Raw genomic sequence first — 16446 nt, 5'->3', positions numbered from 1 at the left:
GACTAGAAGGCTTGGTTGAAGGATAGAAGTAAGAATTAGGTGGTTTTGAAAAGAAGAAAAAAAGTGATTGGTCATTTTATGTGTTGGAAGATATCACGCGCGTGTGGCAATGATTTGATTGGTACCAATGCTAGGTTATAATGGTACCATTGTCAGAAAAATATTAATACCTTGGTACCAGTCCTGATAATAATTTGATACCAATGCCAGGTTATAATGGTACCATTGTGTTTTTTTTTGGGTGTTTGAGTCTCTTTTGGACTATACCAGTTGGTTACCAAGTGTTTCTCGTGTAGGGATGGCAATGGGTCGGGTTGGGTCAAGATCAGGTTAGGTTGGTGGGTTGGCGGGTTGAGAATCCCTTGACCCAACCTGACCTGTTAACTTAAACGGGGTGAAATTTACAACCCAACCCAACCTTATGATAAACAGGTCAACCTTCAGGTCGACCCATTTAATTTTTTTTTCGTGTTTTTTCTAGAAAAAATAAAATAAAAACAACATAATTTATTTGCAAATAACAGTAGGCAGCAAATTAAAATTAATTCATTATATAACCATATGATAATATTGTTCAAAATCAACATAACTTTTGTTCAAAATCAACACAAATGTTCAAAATTAACATCATTACAACTTCGTAAGTAGTTATTTAACCTTAAGTGTAATGATTAAGTAAGAGCAGTAGAGTACTCCAAATTCTTTTAGGGGTTTTTTAGTTTTTTTTTTCATAAATGGGTTAGGTGGGTCAAAATCAGGTTGGAATTCTCAACTTGACCCAACCCATTTAATTAAACGGGTTGGATCAGGTCGACCCATTTAATTAAACGGGTTCAAAATTTTGACCCAATCCATTATTAATGGGTTGGGTTCGGGTCGGGTTGGGTAATATTTTGCCAGCTCTATTCTCGTGGTAGGGCCGTTGAGGGAAAGAACAAAGTACGTCAAACACTATAAACATTATTTCTCATACGCAAAGAAAAGACTTCCATGCGAAGCAAATGAGGAAGAACCAACTACAGTCAAGTAGTCAACACTCTTAATTCTCCACTTCAAAATCTCATACTCACACTACTAAACTATCCATTTTCAAAATCTTCACTTTCCCATATCCTTTTTCTCCAAGAGAGTGTCTTTTTTCAACATTATACTTTGATCAACTTCAAAATCCTAGGTAAATTTCTTTCTTAATTTACAACCCATTGTTAATTTTTTTTTAGTTTCTTGGTATAAAACGCTAATTATAACTACCCTTTTGTTGATTAATTTTATTTTTCTTTGGTGGGTTTGTTTGTTTTTCCATTATAGTACAATGTATATTGTGGGTTGCCCTTTTTTCGTTTTTTTGTGAGACATACAGGAGGGAATTGAAGAACAATTCTGAGGTAATTGTTGAAAAAGCAGTTAATTTGTTGATTAGGAACTAGTGTTCATTTTCTTGGATTCTGGAATTTGTGGGTATGATAGGCGTATCTTGAAATTTAGATGCAAGTATGTGAAATTAGGTGCAAATTTGATCATTCACATGGCTTAAAGAATTATTTCCATTTTAGGTGCAAATTTGTGTTGGGAAAGTGCTGGTGCTGTGCTTTCTCTTCAATATCATGGCTTAAAGAATCAATTATGTGGTTGTTTGGATGTGTATATGCCCAACAGGCCAACATTTAGTTATCAATTGAGTAAAAATGTATTGGGTTTTATATGTCAGTGTCAAAACCAGGGCATTGATCATCTTAGTCATAATCGTTGTGTAGGAGAGATGGCCGAGTGGTTCAAGGCGTAGCATTGGAAATTGCTATTTTGGGAATTTAGTGTAAATTGTTGCTATGTTATAATGGAAAGAGCGATGTCAAGCATTGCGATTAGTGGATAGTTGCACCTTATAGGGTTGAAGATTTACTTGCTATGGATTTTTTTTTCTAGAGCTTGATATTGTGTTTACGTTCATTACCAATTTCTTCTTAGTTATTTAAGGCTTGCGTATTTATGTGTATTTTTTTATGATGGACTATGGTTCTTTATGATGTTTAAGGTTAAGGTTGTGTTATGAAGTTGAATTTATTTCTCTTGGTAGATGTATGTGGCTAAGTTATGAAAAATGGATCTAAATCGGTTTTAGTCTTTGTTGTTTATGCAGACATTCTGGTAAAATGGGATCAGAGAAAAACGATAGAGTTTCTGTGGTTACTCAGCTTAGTTTTGGCGGGTTTGGCAATGATGTAACTGCCAAAATGTTTGCTGACTACCTCGGTAATGAATTGGGAGTACTTGTTTTGAGGTGTAGATTGAAGAAATCATGGACCCCGCCAGAGTCATATCCGGACTTCCAAATTCAAAATTTTGAAGATTTAGAGAATACAGATGATTATGAGAAGGTGGAGCCCCATGCCTTCGTGCATTTTGCTAGGCCTGAATCAGTGTGTCGGGTTCTTGATGCCGCAGGGCGTGGTGATCTTATTCTGTCTGGGAAAGTACTCAAAGTGAGTACAGGACCTCAGAACCCGTTGCGGATTAATGAGAGGAGGATGACAACTACTCCAATTAAGTTGACTGATGTTCGTCTTGACATTGGGACTCTTGTCAGTCGGGAGGAACTGATTGTGGGGTGGAAAGGTCCTCCTACTGGTATTGATTTTCTTGTAGATCCTTTTAATGGAACCTGCAAGTTCCAATTTACTAGGGAGACTGTCTTCTCTTTCAAAGATGAAAGGAAAAATGCCATAATCAGATGCAATTTTAAAGTGGAATTTTTGGTCAGGGAGATCAATGAAATCAAAGAATATAAAGATCTTGCAGCATTAGTTATCTTGTTGCAGCTGTCGTCTTCTCCTTTGCTCTCGTACCGTTCAGCAGATGACGATATTTTTGAGCCCATTCCGATTGATCTTTTGGATGACGATGATCCTTGGATAAGGACAACAGATTTCACACCGAGTGGGGCAATTGGCAGGTGTAATTCGTACAGAATCTCACTCTCGCCTCGTAATCGTGGCAAGCTAAATAGAGTTATCAAGTATCTTATGGAACGACGAGTCTCAGTTGAGTATCCTAAACAGCTACTTAGGGTCACCGATGAGCATAATCATTGTTTGCGGAACTTATCTGATCCCTTTTTTTGTGTTCAATATGAAGAAGGGGTTCCATTTGAAGTCACCTTTATGCTGAATGCTGCTGTGCATAAAGGAATCATAAATGAATACCAGCTATCTGGCAAATTCTTTGATCTGCTTAGAACTCAATCAGCAGAGGTCAATTTAGCAGCATTAAGGCACATCTGTTCTTACAAGCGCCCTGTATTTGATGCTTACAAGAGGCTGAAACTAGTCCACGACTGGCTGCTTAGGAATCCTAGGCTGCTGAGGGACCCAAAAAAGTTGTCTGATATCGTAGAAGTCAGGAGGCTGATCATCACCCCAACGAAAGCCTACTGTCTTCCACCTGAAGTCGAACTTTCCAATCGGGTTCTTAGGCATTACAGGGATGTGTCTGATCGGTTTTTAAGAGTAACTTTTATGGACGAAGCAATGCAGATGTTGAACTCCAATGTCCTTTCCTATTATGCCCCCCCTATTGTGAAGATGATCACGTCAAATACATATCTTCAGAGGACATCGGTTTTCAAGAGGGTGAACGTGATGTTAAAGCAAGGTTTCAAGTTGTGTGGGAGGACTTACACCTTCTTGGCTTTCTCCTCCAACCAGTTGAGGGATCGATCTGCTTGGTTTTTTGCTGAAGACAAGAAGGACAAGAGATTAACTGTAACTAGCATCAGAAACTGGATGGGGAAGTTCACCAACAGGAACGTTGCTAAGTGTGCTGCGAGGATGGGACAGTGTTTCTCATCCACATACGCAACCGTTGAAGTTTCACCAGACCATGTTGAGTCGGAGCTTCCTGATATTGAAAGGAATGGTTATGTCTTCTCTGATGGAATCGGCATTATAACACCAGATCTTGCCCTTGAGGTTGCGGAAAAACTGCAAATGAAAGACAATCCACCTTGTGCATATCAGATCAGGTTTGCAGGTTGCAAAGGTGTTGTGGCATGCTGGCCCACCAAAAATGACAACATCAGAATATATCTCCGGCCAAGTATGAACAAGTTTCAGTCAAGGCACACAGTTGTTGAAGTCTGTTCATGGACAAGATTCCAACCAGGGTTTCTGAATCGGCAAATCATTACCTTACTGTCAGCACTCGACGTTTCTGACGATGTTTTTTGGAGAATGCAGGAAACAATGATATCTAAGCTAGATCAGATGCTGCTGAACACTGAGGTTGCATTTGATGTTCTAACAGCTTCATGTGCTGAGCAAGGAAATACAGCAGCTATTATGTTAAGTGCCGGGTTTAAGCCACAAACGGAGCCACATCTCCGTGGCATGCTGTCTTGCATTAGGGCAGCGCAGCTGGGGGATTTAAGAGAGAAAGCTAGAATTTTTGTGCAATCGGGCAGATGGTTGATGGGCTGTCTAGATGAAGCTGGTGTTCTTGAACAAGGGCAGTGCTTTATACAAGTATCAAATCCTTCACTCCAGAACTGCTTTTCAAAACATGGTTCGAGGTTTTCAGAAGTGAAAAAGGATTTACAGATTATAAAGGGCCTCGTTATAGTTGCTAAAAATCCTTGTCTCCATCCAGGAGATATAAGGATCTTAGAGGCTGTAGATTCCCCAAAGTTGCATCATCTTTTTGACTGTCTTATCTTCCCTCAGAAGGGGGAGAGACCACATACAAATGAAGCCTCTGGTAGTGATTTGGATGGTGATCTTTACTTTGTCAGTTGGGATGACAATCTCATCCCCCCTAGTAAGCGAAGCTGGATACCTATGGAGTATACACCTGCTGTTGTAAAGGAATTGCCGCGTGCAGTGAACCATCTGGTAATTTGTCTGTCCTGTTGTCTGTCCTGTTGTCTGCAACTATGTCTTTGAGCATGGTTAAAAATTGTCAGCATTAATTTCCAAAACAAAAAGAAATATCTTCTAAAGGCTCACTCATCTTCCAGGAAACCATATCAAAAGCATCTTTAAATCTTAAAAGTGTTGTCAATGACACTTTTAGTGGCATACAACGGTACATTTTTCATCATCTCATTGAGTGTAGTGGTGTCTTGTGGTTGTGGATCACAAATTGAATTATGGTAGTTAGTAGTTAACATGTCTATCCTTTCGTTTTTCACTATGTTATCATTTTACCTCAAGTACCCGTGTCGGATACTCGGTACCCCTATGGGGACATGTACAACTGGACACTTCATTTTGGTCCATAATCATGGAATTTTTTCATAAAAAATAGCGGAGTCAAACACCTGGACACGTACCCGAGTCCAAGTAACATAGGCTAATCAATACTCATTATCAGCTGTCAAATGGTATCCTGGTTTTTTGGGGTTTTCTGATACCTTTTTCGTTAATTCCTGCAGGACATAATCGATTTCTTTACAAAGAACATGGTCAATGAAAATTTAGGCACAATCTGCAATGCCCATGTTGTTCATGCTGACCTTCATCCATATGGAGCCTTAGACGAGAATTGTCTTAAATTAGCAGAACTTGCTGCATTGGCTGTGGATTTCCCAAAGACAGGCAAGATAGTGACAATGCCTAACAATTTGAAACCAAAATTGTATCCTGATTTCATGGGAAAACCAGAGAATCAATCTTACACGTCTGACAAGATTCTCGGAAGATTATACAGGAGAATCAAGGATGCTTTTTATGATCAAGACAGTCCTCCCTCTTCTGAATTAAATGTCAGTCCTGGGGATATAACCTACGACACAGATCTTGAGGTTCCAGGTTCAGACGAATTCACCAACGAGGCGTGGAGTCTCAAGTGCTCTTATGTAGGACAGCTTAGTGGTCTGATGGCACAGTATAAGGTCAGCAATGAAGAGGAGATTGTCACAGGACATGTATGGTCGATGCCCAAGTCCAGCAGCAAGAAGATTGGGGAGCTCAAGGAAAAACTCAAGCATGCTTATAGTTGTCTGAAGAGAGAGTTTAGGCAACATTTTGATAAACTCGGTGCTGATGTTGAACATCTGAGTGATGAGGAGAAGAATTTGGTTTTCGAGAAGAAGGCTTCAGCATGGTATCAAGTGACTTATCATCCTGAATGGGTGAAGAGGTCAACTGAGTTACAAGGCCCAGATGGCGAGGGACTGGCAGATGTGATTTTGAGTTTTGCTTGGGTCCCAGCTGATTACCTTGCTCGTATCAAGGTAAAGCGTGGATGTAAGGGAACCCAGGATGATATGCAGAAGCCTATTAATTCTTTGGCAAGCTACCTTGCGAAGTGCATGCAGATATCCTGAATGCTCCTGTTTGTTGACGTACATCGGCCGCAGGGCCACTCTGCCATTTTTTGTGTAAGCTCTTCCTTGTCGACTTGTCTCTCTTTTGATGTTGCAAATACTATAGTCTATGCCACAGCTTCAAATCTCAATGTGTGATCTTATGGAACTATCTAGTGGCCATTTGAGCTGTATTTATTTTCAAGTTCTTTGTTTGATGGTATTCCCTATATTGCAAAAGTAATGTATTACAGTATGAGCAATATATCTCAGAAGTTTGCTGTAAGTGTGATTGGTTATCAGAGTTGTTCATTCTAGCAAGGATATAATTGCTGGCAAAATAATGATATTCTCCTTTAACAAAATATTATCCTCCAGTCTTTCATTCTTCTTTCCTTTGGTGTATAACCTGTGTTGCTAGTTCTTCATGTCTCAAGCCTATTCTGTTTCTTGATCGAAATCATCTGTTGCTGCTTTGATCTGTTTTTATGTTAAAATATCATTGACTTAGCCTAGCCTTCAGATTGCTTTGTTTTTGTGGCTTCGTCCACCTATGTAACCGTCCTTGAGCTGGCGGCGAAGTTCATATTTGGCTGCCTGCAGGGTGCAGCAGCTAGCTGGAAATGAGCTAGTGTGATTGCTGTTACGTTTTTCTTGCACAGTTGCAGTTCAGTATCCAAGTCATTGTAACATTGGACTATTAGCTTCAGATTACCCCACGAATTCTCATGAAATCGGGGACTTGAAAATCTTGTAAGTATATTATCAGATTTAGAAATGTAATTTTACTTCTTTTTTGTAAAGGTCGAATATTCTTGAAACTTGTTTATAATGAAAAGCATGTTATGTGGTTAACAATTAGGGAAAAGGAGGAAAGAGATAGCACATGCAAGTGGATCTTTAACGTCAATATAAGTAAACACAAGTGGTTTATTAATAGAACATTGTCTTCCAAATATCGAAAACTCCGTTAATAGCTAGGACCGCACACTCGTAATGTGGGCGGGCCGAGTCATGGGCTAGTCCGGGACTGAAAACTTGGTTAGACTAGGTAGATCCAGATTTTGGTTATTTAGTTGTGTAATTTTGCTTAAAGTTAAATGGATTAACTGTGTTGGGGTCACGACGATGCGTCTGGTTGAACCAGGTTGTTGGGCGAGAAGTTCGACACATGACTCACCCACTGGATTGAGACGAGAGTACGAGACTAGACTTGGCACTATTGAGTCGGATCTTAAGCTAGGCTAAGTGGTCTTTGGTCGATCATGTAGCGATCATTTCTATGACTATCTAAAGCGGTACAATGCGTGTTATACGCGTGTGTTGCATGCAATTAACTAAACATATCTTACCAAATACATTTACAAAAGAAAGTTGTCAAATTAACCGTTAAATTTGCTGAATAAATCTTAAAACTCTAACAGCAAACTCTAAATTCTTACAGATAAAATCTAAACTCTATTGGTCAAATAAGTCCATAATAAAATTAGATAGTTGTTAGATCTTTCAACGAACTGAGGTTACCCCACTAGTGAAATTGTTTATGCCCCAACTACATCTTTTACAAAAAACTATCAAACAAATTAAAGTTGTTCGAAACTCTTTCGCGCCAACACCATTCCAAAGACCGAATCTTTTTCATAGTGGGCTCCATTTTAAAATCCTCCATTCATTTCCTATAATCAATTCACACATGAACTTGGCACAAACTTTACCTTTACTTTTAACAGTTTCACTCATCTTCACTCAGTACTATATACTTCATATAGAAAAGAGAATAAAAATTAATATAAAGTAATAATTACTATAACTATAACAAAAAAAAGTGAAAAATCTTACTATTTTTTTTTCTTACACTTGCAAACTTTACCAAATTCAAAAATGAAAAAAAAAAAAATCACATTTGTAGTATTTTCTTTTGTTAATTTTTTTTTAGAGAATATCCTAATCTTTGAAAAGAACATCCTTAGCTATATTCAACAATGGGTCTACACAATTAGAAGCAAACTTCCTAGCAAACAAGAATGGGTCCCACCTGTCCATGACAGACAAATCAGAGCCGTTGATTCTCATATCACCATATCTAGGCTTACTCTCTCGTAGCCATCTGATCAAGCTGGGGTCCACCTCTGACCCATTATATGTCCGCGGGTGACCATCGTTCTGTCCTCGCCAGTTGACGTTAGTAAGAGTTGCGGGGACCACCCCGTGTGGGTCCACCATGGATAACAATGTAGGGAAGTAATTCTCTTCAGGATAGCACGTGCTGTCTGTTACACATGGCAACCTAAATTTCCGCCATAATCTGTTGTCACCCACTACCACGCGCGCATGGTTGCGCGTGAGAGACCAGAATTGGGACCCGATACGGAACGCATCGAAAGTGACTTCAGGAAGCATCACGTCCTCTCCACGCGCTACCCATCTACCATACGCGGTTGATTCATTGCTTAGGATCTCAATAAAGCTCTTGTTCGAGGTAACGAGAGTGTTGTAGGTGAAGTTGAAAGAGTGTATTGGAATACACGCGCCTGAGAGGAGAGTGAACATGTGGTTGTCAGGGTCGTCGAGGAGCGCGTGGGCTAATAACCGACGTGCTGCTGTAATGAGTGTTGGTGTGTTACGGCGCGTGGGTTTAGAAGAGGGTATGACGCGCCCTGAAAAGACCCCTGTAAAAGGTGGGTCGTATCGATACCTAGGGTCAACGTGTATGTATATGTTGTACTGACTTCTGCTCCTCGCGCCACTCTGGTTGAAGAACAACTCCCAGAGTGGCGCGAAAGGAAGTGGAGCAGAAGTCAAGAATAAAAAGGCCACCTTTTTCAGGTGGCCTCGAGTTGGATTAGGGTTGAACTTATAAGCGCGTTTAAATAAGTCCACATCACCCTTATCATCCTTAGGAATAAGAGGTGGTGGCGAACTCACTTGTTTAATGATATGTTCTTTTGGAGTAGTTTCATTGGTAGCAAGGGTTTTAGAGGGTTTAGGAGGAGGAGGAGGTGATGATAAAGGCGGTGGCGGCGGAGGAGGAGAGAGAATAGTTGCTAAAATGAGACGGCTATGAGTGACAGTAATAGGAGTAACAATGGTGGATGAGTTAGAGGAAATAGTGAAAACAATGGCAAGAGGAAAACAAAGAAGGATTGCACAAAAGAGAGAGAAAGGGTTAGGAGTAAGCATCTCCCTTTCTCTAGGATAATCACATTAGTACTATTGTATGTGTGTATCTCACTAGCTTACACTAGTTCATTCAGCTGTTTGAGGAAAGTGTAAAGAATTATTGCAACAAAAAATAGAAAGAAAATATTTATATTTAATAAGAAGAAGAGGAAAGTTGCATAAAAGTTAATAAAGATATTTCATCTTTATTCTTCTGGAAATATATCGAACCAAATATACTTGTGCATTGTATGATATGATATCTTCAGTGGTCAGGTCCATTTATATATGTGATTTTTTAAATCTGTTTTTGACACCTACCATTTTGTAGCTTGCATTTTTGTCATATAATTTTAAAGTACTCCATTAATTAGGGGTTGGTTTTTTCAACTTTTTTTTTAACTTTTCTTATATTTTTAATATTCTCTCAACTTTTTCTTAATTTTTTTGGTTCTGAATTTTCTTAAATTATTTTATAGAAAAAACATAAAGTGAAAAGAACAAATCTTTAAACTAATTATTCGTGCTAGACATGGCTCAAACTTATTTTTATGTACATAATATATATTAAAATACTATAGTGTTTTTGTTTTTAATAGAATTATATTGTAAAAACTTATATAGCAAATAATTAGAAATATCAACTATGATCTTCCTAAAAAAGAAATATCAATTGTGATCCATTTCCTATTTGGTATGATTACATATATAATTTGGAAGATTTATTGTATATGGTTATTGGTTAGTATAGTATCAAATATCTTCCATACATTACACATATTTTGTTTCCTTAAAGATAGTGAAATACTTGCCATTGAAATGAGGTACTAAGTGCTCGTTTGGTATATATGGGAATTTTATTTCTGTAGGAAGTTTCGTTTTCTTGAAAATTACTTCCCTATGTAATTATTAAGAAATTGCCTAAATTTGTTTGGTTGACATCAAGGAATTTGCAATTCTCATGAATTCTAATTGACCAAGGGAGGGGTGGATAATTAAATTCTCACATTTTGTGGGAATTTCAATTTTCCAAGGAATTTCTATTGCACCCATCTTCTTAATTTTATGTCAACCAAACAACTTTCCAAATGAGAAAATCATGAGAATTTTCATTGCTTACATAAATTCTTGTCAACCAAACGAGCATTACGTGTGGATGCAAATTCTTAGGTGCTTTTAAAACCACGTACAATTATATGCTCCGAATCACAATTTTTTGAACACTTATTTATCATGCATATTTGTCAAATTAGCAAAATGTAAAATGCAATTATATATAAGGCTTTAATTTGAAGTGTTCAACCCTCAGCAAATATATTCGGCTTTAAATATATAATAGATTAAATTGAACAAATATTTCATTCTATATAAGTAAAATATTGTTAAAAAAATAATAATTTCAACATATGTTAAGTTAGATTATATATAATCTCATATGACTATATTTTTAATAGATAATTATATAACTATACAAGTAAGTTAAAGTGACGAATTCAAATCGAGTACAAAATAAATTCATAATTAGAATTGAAAGAAACGGCAGAGTATAGGCTATAGCTTAGTGATTAATTAATAATTAATTAAGAAATAAATATTATGATTAGTTGTCAATAAAAAAAGTTGATTTTTTGGCTGTTTAATGTGTGCACGATGAAGCAAGAGATAGCTTCTTTACCGTGGATAAGAAGAAGGTAGGACACGTGGCTTACATGCAGGCAATCAAGGATCACGTGAGGGGTCACGTTGTCGTTGTTGACTAAGGTATGATGTGTGATTCTTGTAAATTGTTTTTAGTAATGAAGGAAAGACAAATGTGACAACTTACTGCTCCCTCATTTCTCTCATTTTGTCTTGATTAAAGTGATAAACCCTATAATTTTGTTGCATTGGTATTATGAAAATCTGTTATCTTAACCTTCTTTTTGAGTGATTTCCTCTAATTTAGTAAAAAGATGTTCGTTTTCCTTTGTTTATGGTAGCTGCTATATTATTCTCGTGTGTCAGCTTCATACCATTTACTATATGTTACCTAATAAAGCTGAATTTTTTCCTTGAATAATGCAAATAAGGGGATTAATTTCCAAAATGTGTCCCAAAAAATTTTATTTCCCTGCGTATCGTCCACGTAGTAGCGGTTTACCTCCGCTAAAACAAAAAAAAAAACCTTTTTTTCGCGTGCCGTCCTACGGGACGGTACGCAGGGAAATAAAATTTTTTGTGGCACATTTTGGGAATTAATCCCCTTTTTGGCATTATTGAAGGAAAAAATTCAATAAAGCTTAAACTACCACAATTTTGAGTGGAGGTCATCTCCATTGTGATTTAGTTAATGAAATGAGACTCGCAATTTATCAAAATAAAAAAAAGCTTAAACTATCAAATCATACAATGATACATAATCATATTCTATAACATCCAAGATTTAAATACTTCCTATCCAATAAAATTAGAGTTTCAAGTATTACCATTGGTTCGCCTCTGGTGAAATGTAAAACTAGACATAAACCTTCAAAATACATAGAAGTATAGAACATAAGAATTATTGGAGACTCTTCAGTAAAAACGGATGTCAACTAATTTAGTTAGTTAAAATCTTGAAAACTGTCAGTCAAGGTAATATCTAAGATGACAAAACCTAGGATTAAATTATGTCTACATTATTCAGTTGTGCCTCTCTTTAAAAGAAAACTCTTTAGAAAGTCGGTCATATTTAAATTAAATAACTAGTTATTAGGCCCGGGCTATGCCTCGATCGAGTAAGAAAAAAATTTCATTTATTAATATAATACTTTATGATAATAGCACTAAATACAACTTAGCCTAATGGTTAAATACAACTTACATAATTTAATGAACATTTAATTTATCTATACAAATATATTAAAAGGCGTTCCTATCAAAGGAACGGTGCCACGTGGCATTCTTTTGAACCTTCTAATACACATGTTCATAATCTCAATCAAAAATATTAACAATGTGTAGTTACTAGGATTCGAATGCATGACCTTTGTAATAAATGTGAAAGTTTAACCACTAATCCATTACAATTTCAATGCTTAATGTTTCAAACTGAACATAATAATAGCATTCTCTTATCCAAATTCCATTATTGAAATTGTTATTTTTATCTCCAATTCCTTAGAAGTTTTTTCGGACAACTTATCATGCCATAACATACATTTTCCAATTTTGCACTAGACATAATATTACGAAAAACTAATATAATCAATTATGAAATTTATGAATAATAATATCTCTATTATATAAGGGAAGGGAGGAGCGATGGTACCCCCTTAAAATTACTTTACTATCCTCATTAATAAATTAACTACATACTTTGCAAAAAAAGAAAAATAAAAAAAATAAACTCAAATATAGGATAAAAAAATTAATAAAAATGTTGAAAGCAATTATATAATAACTTAGTCACCACAAATAAAATCAATTGTCAACAAGTATTAACGCATTCACACTGAAAAAGTAAATATGAAAATTATATTAGTCAAACATTTTATCAATTAATACACAATCAAGCATTCCGTATTACATTAAAACTGAGAAGTAGTGTACTTAATTTAAATATCAGCTAAAAGATTTGTAAAATAAGAAATCGTATATAAATTCAATAAATTTTCCTTTTTGTTCATCGAATCTAACTTTAAAAAGTTACCAATAAAATTATGCAATTAAAAAAAATATCTCGTCTGTCTAATGTTCAAATTTTACTCTTATTTATGCCAAAATAACTCAAGTTTTTGTCTCGAAAAAAATCAAAACACGCATCACATTACTAGTATTTGATAATTGTAACTGACCCGAGGCATTGTTAGGGCCAAAATACTAGTTTGTAACTAAATAGTGTTTAGAAAAAGCTCGCATCCAACGCATGATTTTCTTTAATTAGTATCTGAAACTTAAAAAAAAGACAGTTAGTAACAGCCATTACAAACACCTAGGCCCTTTGGATCAAAAACAAAAAATACAAACACCTAGGCCCAAAAAAAGTTTCAACTACATATATCAACACCACAATAACTAATATACAAAGGGCCTTACTTATCTTTAGAAGTCTTGACACACCCGATCCAGCTTAGTGTTTTGGGTCAAGCTATTATTAGTCGGGACTAAATTGGGCCAAAGCTGCGAGTATATCTAAACTTTTCAGGCCACATTTGAATGAGAAAGCCAAGGAATGAGTAAACAATGGAGCCCTATTTACTGATGTCTCAACTACAAAAGAAGTAGGAGTTCCTGCCCCCAAAAAAAAAAAAAAAGGTAGGAGTTGATACAAACACAACCAGACTGAACGCCCAACTGCTTTGAAGTTTGAATTCATATGTCAAAATACACATACAAGAAGCATGATTTGTTTTTTTTATTAGGAAAGATAACTGGTTCGAAGGTCAAACTCTGTTAGGCTACTAGCTGCAGGGTGTTATAAGTGTAATTAGTATGAGTATCTTGTGGGAAAGGGAAACCGGATGGTACTTCCAAGCATGTAACTATATACTTTCCTACAAGAATTTTACCGACCCACTATGATCAACAAGGTTCACGATAAACTCCTGTGAGATACGAAGAAGATTCAATGAAGTTTGGTTGATGACAAACTACATTCACTACAATGTGTTTGAAGGATGTGTTTTACTTTGAACAAGGAGAGAAATCTAGAAATGAATCTCCTTAGGCAAGTTTGTATATGAATATAACCCATTCCAATATGTGACATCTTCATATATATACCTTAAAAGATTTACAGAAGAAAAGCCAGAAAGCACGCAACCATTCAGACGAAAAGACAAGCATCAATTCGCAAAACGAATCAGTTCGTCAGAAAACTAACGAACCGGAGCTAGCTCTCCTCTTTGAAGCGGGCGCTCCTCAGCCTGCAGGATGGAATTGTGCGCAATTCCAATTCCCTGCCCTATTTGTGCGGACGCTTTTATCAGAGCGAGCGCTCTATCATGCCTTTTCGTTATTTCCTTCTCACTAACTACGTTCCATTACGCCACAACATCAAAACGCAAACATCACATATTAACAACGAACACATTTAACTATAAATGTCCTAACACAGGTCACACTTGTTTAGATGCTGGGTACAAGGTTAAATAGCCCAGAAGTAAATGCCCTAATATATTATTGGGATGAGGATTCGAACCTTGCGCAATGTCCTATATTCGGGATGATACTTCATTGAACTACCACTTCTCCCTCAAAACTAGTGTTAGTTCAAATGCTAAACATAGAGCACTTTGAACAATTTGAACCGTCTAATATTATTTTGCTATGATACAACTAGTACTTTCACCTATGATATCTAGTAGATATGCAAAACAAGAAGGGAAGACATGATTTATCAAAATTCAGTAGTTTCACGGTTGTTTTAGCATAATGTTGGTTAACTTCGACTTTTAGTGTCTGAAGTAGTGTCTGCGAAAGCTAAAAAAAATTAACTTTTTGTGCAGAGTGTTGTATAAAATACAAAAATAGGATATTTTTCTTTTAAAAAAAATTTGATTTATCATCTAGCAGCCAATCGTGTCAAGCATTCAATTGAATACAGTAACTATTTTGACATCTTTTTTCTAACAACTAACAAAACTGTTCATAGCTATTTAGCTCTAACTTATTGCACTTGTTTCTATTATAATAAGTCAAAAGAAAGATGAGTAAAACACTACCTTGTCTATGTTGTGAAAATTTATCGTGCTAGAAGTAAAAAGTTCATCATGCAGTTACAGTATACGTATATCAAGCAACGCTTGGTCTAGTGGTAAAGATTTGGTTTCATGACTTTAAGGTAATAGGTTCAAATCTCATTAGGGGCTTCTTGGAGGTGAGGTTTCCCTTACCATCCCTCCTCCCTCCAAGGAATCTAACTACAAACCTGATTGATTATACCTGTACAAGGTAACAGTTCAATAGGGCACTTCATCTTACCAATTAAAAAAAAGTTACCGTTATACATATTAGGATAAGTTCAAATAAATTATAAAATGGTCTTAAATATGTCGAGAGGAATAAAAATTGTAATTTTGTAAGTCTAGATCAAGCTTATAGAAGACATTGTATTTAAATATGCTAGTTATTGCATGGGTAAAAAGGATGGCAAAACAGACAGAAGTGCAATTCCAACTCGCCAGTCCTTTTAATTTGTTGTTAACTACTTATTTGAGCATGCTAAACTGCCATTTCAGTCCTTTGCAAAGTACAGTATAAACAGTTATATTAGCTCAAACTATTACTAAAGGTGACAATTTTTCACCCAAGGTCAAGGTAGAGATTGTCACACGTATGTGCTGTGCCTGTGTACTTTTTATGGCGTGGGGGACTAATCAACTATTGGTTCAGGCATTCAGCAATAACTCTCAGTCTTATCCTGGTTGATGTTTTCTCACGAGTCACGACTTTCTTGTGCGCTATTAGTGTGAGTGAGGCCCCTTCGATATAAATTCACTAGTCCGCAATGTGTAAGTTTTTTTTGAAAGGAAAATTTTATTAATTGAAGGTCAAACAATATCTATAATAGTTGTTAAAGAAAAACAAGATACAATTAGACAGAACAAATCAAATTTGTTTTTAGGGAAACTACATGAACCACATCGACAAATACAACATATTGCCTTTGTATATGCTGAATCAAACAACTACTGTTGGGTAAGTCTATCATTCTGATATAGTTTTTGGAAGAGCGTATTTGATCGAGCCATGTTGACTACATCCGAATTTTCAACACCCTTGTGTTGAAAGAACAATTTTTCATACCTATAGACAAACTACCCAAACCCACAACTATTGTGAGGGATAAGGAGATTTCCACAACAAAGACTAAAAACTTCATAACAAGGCTCAAGAAACTCTCATAAAGATAGACTAAAGTGGACAAATCTCATATTTGATTGGTTTGATTCAATGAGGTATTAAGCGAAGCTAAACTTATTCATTTCGATTTTCTTGATTTTTTGGCTGAAATTTGTTCGAATCTG

General features: G+C 36.2%; 2 protein-coding genes across 4 annotated transcripts; one reads left to right on the top strand and one right to left on the bottom strand.

Annotated features, from left to right (window-relative positions):
- The first annotated feature begins 740 nt into the window (after positions 1-740).
- On the top strand, positions 741-7056 carry LOC104908673 (RNA-dependent RNA polymerase 6). 3 transcript variants are annotated; one of them, XR_792218.4, is made up of 4 exons: positions 741-1174; positions 2138-4883; positions 5426-6373; positions 6902-7056. XR_792218.4 is itself a non-coding variant. In XM_010697813.4 (3 exons), the coding sequence occupies exons 2-3, from the start codon at positions 2151-2153 to the stop codon at positions 6317-6319; spliced, it is 3627 nt and encodes a 1208-aa protein (XP_010696115.1). In that variant the 5' UTR covers positions 741-1174; positions 2138-2150; the 3' UTR covers positions 6320-6693. The 3 variants fall into 3 exon arrangements, 2 of the variants coding, with proteins under 2 accessions (XP_010696115.1, XP_048495228.1); XM_010697813.4 differs by lacking the exon at positions 6902-7056 and having other exon boundaries at positions 5426-6693; XM_048639271.2 differs by lacking the exon at positions 6902-7056 and having other exon boundaries at positions 2120-4883; positions 5426-6693.
- A 1068-nt stretch (positions 7057-8124) lies between these two features.
- LOC104908683 (hypothetical protein) lies at positions 8125-9721 on the bottom strand. Its single transcript, XM_010697829.4, has one exon. The coding sequence runs from the start codon at positions 9476-9478 to the stop codon at positions 8243-8245; it is 1236 nt and encodes a 411-aa protein (XP_010696131.1). The 5' UTR covers positions 9479-9721; the 3' UTR covers positions 8125-8242.
- Positions 9722-16446: the final 6725 nt, after the last annotated feature.

The sequence above is a fragment of the Beta vulgaris genome, chromosome 2 (assembly GCF_026745355.1).
Source record: "Beta vulgaris subsp. vulgaris cultivar EL10 chromosome 2, EL10.2, whole genome shotgun sequence".
Taxonomy (NCBI): Eukaryota; Viridiplantae; Streptophyta; class Magnoliopsida; order Caryophyllales; family Amaranthaceae; genus Beta; species Beta vulgaris.
Note: the sequence above shows the minus strand (reverse complement) of the source record. Positions and strands in the feature narration are given on the sequence as shown.